At 55.9% G+C, this 7,434-nt stretch overlaps 1 protein-coding gene across 1 annotated transcript in view; it reads left to right on the top strand.

The window, feature by feature from the left end:
• Window positions 1–3,101: 3,101 nt before the first annotated feature.
• Ltf (lactotransferrin) overlaps window positions 3,102–7,434 on the top strand; it is a 26,434-nt gene continuing 22,101 nt past the window's right edge. The window contains exons 1-2 of the mRNA XM_004640681.2: window positions 3,102–3,217; window positions 5,849–6,012. Coding sequence (XP_004640738.2) covers window positions 3,169–3,217; window positions 5,849–6,012 — 213 coding nt within the window. The 5' untranslated portion in view covers window positions 3,102–3,168. The remainder of the gene's footprint in view (window positions 3,218–5,848; window positions 6,013–7,434) is intronic.

Below are 7,434 nucleotides of genomic sequence, written 5' to 3'. Positions count from 1 at the left end.
CGGACTGGGGGCAGTAGGGAAGCAGGAAGCTCTCCATATATCTCTTCCTCCTTGGGTGTTCTTGGCCTTTCTCTTCTAATTGTCAGCAAAAGAATGATCCATACCAAGGGAACAAGTGCCCCAAGGGGTCACAGGATGGCTTCCAAGGGCTGCCACTTGTCAGCTGAGTGCCCGGGGATGTGTTGCTTCCCCTGAGTCCTCTCCTCTGGAAACCTAAGTCAAGTGCCCCAGGATCAAGGGTGGAAGCTGGGGTGTGGACGGCACTGGGCCGTGTCCGGCTCACAGAGGGTCCATCCATCTTTGCTGGGCCCCACCTGCTGCGAGGCATGAGGGCAGAGTCTGCATTCAGCTGCTGTGGGAGAGAAGATCCTTGGGGGAGTGGACCCTGGGAGATGTGGGGTGCATGGTGACCAAAGGGTACTTGTTCACCTGTTAGAGCGGGGATGGCGATGTCATTACAGGGCTACTAGAGTCTCGTGTGGTGGTCACAGACAGCTCCGTTTGGAGTTAGCCGCACCATCTCTAGGCCAAGAACGTCTTGGCTTCGTGCAAGGGATGGCCGAGCCGCACAAGCACGCACTGGCCCACGGGGCACGATGTGCCACCCCGCTATGACAGCATAGGCCGAGCTGTGAGGTACAATGGCTCTTTAGGGACAATGCTGCATGGTGGCATGGCTGACTTCTACAGTGTGCCTAGTGCCACCCCACTCATCTCAGGCTCCGCCAGTGGTTAATGTACCACAAAATCCCTAAAGTTTAAAACGTGGCTCTCTTCCTACCCAACAACCTCCTTCCAGTAGCAGGAACAGGGAAGGACTGGAGATCCTGCTGGCCAGGCTGGGTGGGGACCTCTGGACCTCTTCATATGTCCCATCTGGAGCTGCTTCTACGTAGGCCTGACCTAGCTCTCCCCTTGGGTTGAAAGCTAGAGGACTCCTAGAGACAGGAACAGGGCTTGCATTCTGGGGGAGCCTAGCTGGGTGGGCAGCTATCAGCCTGCTGAGGGGGTCTGGGTCTTGCTATTCTGCAAAGGTCCAGGGTGCAAGGTATGAGGGTGCCATCGCTCCAGCCTGCCTGCTGCACACCAGCACTTGCCATTCAGTGGTCGTCTGCACTGCAGACCCTTCTCTCTGCTCCTTAGAATCCTGCTGCTTCTTCCTCTTGGAAACCTGTGTTTCATGTCCCTGTGAGCGGTCCCAGTGGGCTCAGCTGCTGCCACATGGGAGGTGCCCCATGCACAGGCCCTGGGGAGGCCCGGCATGGCCAGCCCTGCCCTTGACATCCTTCAGACTCTGAGGCTTGCACACAGCCTGTCTTCACTCATCTGTCCCTTCAACTGGCAGTGAGCTTTGCCTACTGTGTCTGACCGGGGCTGACCGGTGAGCTGAGGGTGCCTCTGGCTGTGTTTTGGGGACCGATGGAGTGTAGAAGGAAGAGAGGGGAGCCCCAGGCTGAGGGGGCTGGTGATGCATTTCAGGGGCAGAAATCTAGGTGCCGAGAGGACCTGTGAGAGGAGCTGTCTGAGGAAGACAGACACCTGCTGTGCAGCCCAGGGTGCGGCAGGACCTTCCAGCAGAGCACAGTGACCTTTTGTTGTCCCTGGAGCCTGGGTATTGGTCACTGGGCTCATGCCGCAGCCCTTTGCTGGGCTCCGCCTTTCTCTGGAAAGGCTCCCCTCAGGATCCTGCCCTCCCTTCAGGTACCCCTGCTTGTGGTCCAGGTTCTGTGTCCCTGCTGATGCTGACACAGATGAGGGGCACGGTCCTAGCTGCCCCGGGCATCCCGTCTGCGATCTGGCCTCGCATAGAGATGTAGGCTGGGATGCTTCTTCACCGTTTTCTTTTTCTTTTCTTTTTTCTTTTTTTTTTCTTCACCATTTTCTAATCACTAAAGGCAGAGCTTGGCTGTTAACTCAGGTTCTATGCCTGGATGCCTTAGCATGCTTGAGAATTTGCCAATTGTGCATTTCTTCACCATTTCTGAAATGGCTCGTTGCAATTATTGATGGGAGCAACTTTTAGTGTTGACATTTCTTGTTTCCAAACAACTAGGGACCCTGACCTGTCACCACACCATGGTTGGGGATTTTAGCACTAAGCCCCAGACCCCAGTCATGCCAGGCAAGCAGGACCCCGGAGTGGTCCCTTGTGCCCTAGCAGGGCCACACCCAGGGATAGAGAAGTCCCACACCTCTTCCAGTGCCTCCCAGGGCTGGGCATTTCTCCAGGGCATGGTGCCCACTGGTGCCTACCTGAGCCAGCACCAGCTCCCTGGGGTTTTACCCACCTGCTGCTCCAGGAAATGCTTGACCACCCGGTGGCCTAAGCAAATAGTCAATACCAGTCTTTCAGGACAGGCAGAACTCTCAGATGCCTGCGGCTTCCTTGAGGGCGAGAGCCTTCTCGCCTCACTTATTGACTCTGGGCCAAGCGCCTACCTGCAGGCATGGGGCCCTGCAGTGCCCTGGACACACATGGAGGGCCACAGGTGGCCGGCTGCCAATCAGTTCCCGGCACATGCAGTGAGCTGTGCAGAAGGTCTTTGTTCCGGAGTTCCTGATGCTTATAGACCTATCCTTTGAAGCTGAAACCAGCATGCAAGTAAAAATGGCTTCCCCAAAAGGATATGAGTTAAGGAAGGAAGAAGAAAGGAGAGAAAGGAGAGAGAGAGAGAGAGAGAGAGAGAGAGAGAGAGAGAGAGACAGAGACAGAGAGACAGAGAGACAGAGAGAGAGGCAGAGCATCTCTTCTTTGGCCAGTGAGGGGACAGTCCCTGCTCTGGCCCTGGCTCCTGTTCCAGGCACCCAATTGTGATCTCAGCAGGGCTGAAGGGGTCCCTTTCCTTGGAATTCCATGTTCCTACAAGCTGGCCATTCTGTCCCTACCAGTTATCCCTGTCCCCTGCAGGAGATCAGCCATGTACACCCTGCCTGCTGTGCATCCACCTCACTGTTCCCAGACTCCTGCTTAGTGCCCCACCTCCAGGCACTGATCCCAGCAGGAACTGGACTTGCAGGGATGTTGGGAGCTGGGTGGGGGGAGGGAGGTGACAGGGACTGATGAGGCAACAGGGCGGGGCCAGCCTGGGAGGCTACCACAGATAAAGGGTTGCAGAGAGGTGTAGGAGCCAAGCCCGGGCAGACTGGGTCACCCCTGTGGGGAGGAACATGAGGTTCCTGCTGGCCGCCCTGCTGTCCCTCTGCCTAGGGGATGTTGGTGAGTAATCTGCAGCCCTGGGCCCCTGGCCAGTGCCTCAGGTCCTGCACCCCGCCAGGCAGGGACAGGTGCAGGGGCTGGGGGAGGGCCAGGGCCACATCTGCGTCTGCCAGTGCTTTCCTAAGGACCTCTTCTGTTGCCATGGTATCCCCCGAGACCCTCAGCACCCATCCTAGTTACCCAGATTCCTAGAGTGACAACTACAGAAGACGCACGGGGAAACTGAGCTTTGATTTTAGCTGCTACATGGACCATGTGGCATCTCTGGGTCTTGGTTTCCTCACTTAGAAGCCCTGGGTCAGGTGGAGGAGGTGGGCTGTCCCCTGCCTGGGGTCAGGCACAGGTGAGCAACACCTCCCATGGCAGAGGGGAAGGCTGGGGTCTCACCTGTGTGCCTGGAAGTGAGAGGGAAGTGACGGATCTTCTCCTTGAGACATGTCCGGGATAGAAGAGACAAAGCCCAAAGGACCAGACAGCAAGTCTGAGCTACTGCCCTGTACCAGGTCTGGGGGGACCTCTGGGCTCAGGGTGCTCCTCGGGGGGATGCTTCAGCGGTGGAAGCTGAGAGTGGGGGCTTCCTGCAGGGCCAGAGAGGAGGACACTAGGCTGTGGGCGAGGCCTGTGACAGTGCACATGTCCCTCCCTTGCCAGTGCTGGCCCTCCCTCCCGTTTTAGGGAATCCACTTGGGGCAAGAACATCCTGGAGGGAGAAGGGGTTAGAGGGTGGTTAGAGAGCAGTGGCATCCTCACCCCCAAACCTGGGGCATGAGCTCATCTCTGGCCCCACTCTCCTAACCTGACATCAGGCATCGGACCCCTCTTCTTCCACATTCTCTCCTCCCTCTTGCTTCTTGCCACAGGACATGTGGCACAGGCCAGGGCCACCTGGACAGGGCAGGAAGGAAGCTTTGCTTTCCCGCTGGGAGGTCACAGGCCAGAGATCTTTGGTTGCCTTGGTCTCTACAGAGAGGGGACCTGTACCCCTGTCAAGCCCCGTCTTGTCCTGGAATTCCTGTTCTGGTCCCGAGGGTGGGTGTACTCAGGCTGGATGGGATCGGATCAGCCTGCTCCAGCAGTGTGGGAGGTGCCCATGGGTCCTCACTAGGCTGAGTCCTCCCTGGGCCTTGCCTGTCTGCCCAGAGAAGAACTGAGGAGAGGAAAGGAGATCCATCCTTGGCTTGTGGCGTGGCTGGTCTCACCCCGGCCTCTGTGCCGCTCCCAGGCCTATCTGTTCTCTGGCTGGCTGCCGACACCAGCCCCCATCCCTGCCCCTCTCCATGCCCTGGGATGCCCCCACGGAGGCCGCCCATTCCCTCACGCCTTCTTTGTCCAGTTGTTGGACATTCAAGTTATTTCCACTTTTTTGCTACTTTGGATAATGCTGCAGGAGTCTACGTGAACACACAGTTTTATTTCTAGAACAATTGGAGAAGCTGCCGGCCTGTTTTCCAACCTCGCAGTTCACATTCTGAGCAGAGCTGGAAGGTTTCCATTTTCCCACACCGTCACCAACACGCGTTGTCCTGTGTCAGCCACGATCAGCTGTGTGACAGACTTGACTACATTTTACCATTTGCGTTTTCTCACTGGCTCGAGGTGGGGCCCGGCTCTGCGCGTGCTTAGCAGCCGCCCGTCTTCTTGGGTGAAACTGCGATCTTTTACTCGTCATGTATTTAATTCCTTTTTGACAGTCTTCATTTAGGCCTGAGGCTTTTCAGTGCCCATCTGCAAGGATGTGACGGCTTTTTGTCCCCCAATCCAGCATCCAGTGCCTACTGTGTCAGCTTCCCTTCTCTGACAGCACTTGGCAGAGGCCGTAGGGTTTTCTACACCCAGGTTCATGTCAGCTGCAGAGAAACACTTTCACCCCCACTTCTGCCTCAGGGTGGGGTCGATTTCTTTTTTGCGCCTATTGCTGGGTCCCCTGCTCTAGCACTGTGCTGGCAGAACAGTGAGGCTGGGCACCGCCACACTGTTCCCGAGCTTAGGCAGAAAGTTTTTCATCTTTCGCCATTTTGATGTGGCGGTCACTGTAGGTTTTTCATAGATACCATCTGCCAGGCAATCAGGTGAGCAAACCTGACCCAGCCTCCTCCCTGTTGCAGATTCTTGCACCAAAGTGCTGACCGAGAGGGCCCATCTATCTGCGCCTGCTGTGCTCCCGACCCTCCATTCCTACAGCACCCACAGTCCTGTGTGTTTTCCTGCTCCCCAGCACCCTTGGGAGGCACTCAGAGATCTACAATGGAGAGACTGTCAGCTGCCTTGCCCAGCTCAGCCTCCCAAGGGCCAAGCAGTGGTCCCACCCCTGCCCACTTCCCAGGATTAAATGGGACAAAGCAGGTGTCAGACCTTCCTAAAGGGTGTTGAGGACCTGATCAGCATCCCTTTCTAGGGACAGGAACAGTGGCCAAGTCGCAGGAAGGAAAAGAATCTAGAGGCTTTCTCACCCTTAGTTTGCTAAGCCTGCAAACTACCAGCTAGAGCAGAGCCCATGCTGGCCAGGGCCAGACCAGCCATGGCGGGTGGAGGTTGGAGGGAAGCTGGGTCCACGGGCCTGGGAGGCTCCACAGGGACAAGGTGGTCCCTCCCAGACAGTAGCGGAGCTTTGACCCTGCCTCCTCCTCCCAGGACTGTGCCTGGCCGCCCCTAAGGGGAACGTGCGGTGGTGCTCCATATCCTCAGACGAGGCAACGAAATGCTTCAGGTTGCAGAGGAATATGAAGAAGGCAGGAGGCCCTCCTGTGTCCTGCATCAAGAGAGGCTCCTACCGTGACTGTCTCCAGGCCATTGCCGTGAGTCCCAGCCATGGGTCGGGGGGACAAGGTTGAAGGGGTGCCAGGAACGGAGTGGAGTGTGGGGGAGCTGGCCAGGTCCCTCTGCTTTCTTCTCAGGCACCTGTGAGCTGAGGGCTGTCCCTGGTTGTAGGAAAACTGTGCTCTCTAAAAGAAAGAAACCACCTGATTTCTGTATGTGGGGAGGCTGGGGTCTCACAACCTTGCTACTAACAACTGTCTGAAAAAGAAGCATAAATAATCAAGCAAGGGCTGATCTGAGATATGGTGAATGTTGAAATTTGCAAACATGTACAATAGTGAAATACACATCATCACGAGTCCCCTCAGAGTCCTCCCCCGCCCTGGAACACACTCATCCCGTCGCTCTCGCCACTTTCTGAGGCAGTTCTGCAAGTTCTCCTTTGTGTCTTTAGCTGCGCTGTCCTGGCTGCCTCCAGGTCCTGCGCGCATTCACACTGTCCACCCAGGTCATTCTGACCTTGGGGAAGAGCCGGAAGTGATTGTTAGCTCCGGCCAGTGAGGTGGCTGGGCACACAGGGCCTTTCTGCTGGATGGCGCGCGGCAGCAGCGCCATTCATCATATTTTTGATCGTACCTCATGAAGACCCGCAAGGAAAAAGGACCCCAGAGCTGCTGCAGAAAGCGGCAAGAACCTGGGATGCGTGGGTTTGAAGCGAGGGGGAGGATTTCAAGGAGGATCCACAGCACTGTGTCTTCTGGAATAATTTTAAGGAGGCAAATATCCACTGGTTGTCTTGATTTCACCCCCACGTCTGATGCATGCCACTGAAGGTCACGAGTACTCTAAAGGTCATAACCTTCTGGAGAATCATTACCTTCATGCCCTTGAGAGGCAGGCCTGGGAGGCACAGGCATCTTGCTGCTGGTGCAGGGAGGTGTGGCCTTAGGAAGACATTTGTCCATGACACTTAGGGCAGGAGAGAGAGACACTTAGGGCAGGAGAGAGAGGGGGTGCCGTGACTCAGGCGTGGTCCCTGACTCATTTTGTTTGTTGAATTATGCTAATTTTTATACTAAAATAATTTTTAGTCATTCACTCAACAAATTCTTTCTGTATCTGCCACATGCTGAAGGCGGCCCTGGATGGGTACCTGGTGTCCGAGTTGCTAACGCGACCTGCCAGGATTGCCGCGTAACTGTAATGGCGTCCTTTCGCTTCTCGGAGGGCAGTCTTACATGGTCCACGCTCAGCTGCCATCTCCCGCCTGTCTGGAATGCGGAATCCTAGTCCTGTTCTAACCTACTCAGCCTGAAGACTGGTCAAAGAGGTCGCAAAACCAACGCCGCTTGAAATTAGCACCATTCACCCAAAGAAAGTGGAGGACAATTAGATGGTTAAAAATAAAACTTGCATTGTTTTCTGGGCACAGGCTACCCAGAAAACTATAAAGGGAATAT

Source organism: Octodon degus, unplaced genomic scaffold (assembly GCF_000260255.1).
Source record: "Octodon degus isolate 3935 unplaced genomic scaffold, OctDeg1.0 scaffold00126, whole genome shotgun sequence".
In the NCBI taxonomy this organism is placed as follows: domain Eukaryota; kingdom Metazoa; phylum Chordata; class Mammalia; order Rodentia; family Octodontidae; genus Octodon; species Octodon degus.
The sequence above is the reverse complement of the archived record's forward strand: the minus strand, read 5'-3'. Positions and strand labels throughout refer to the sequence as shown.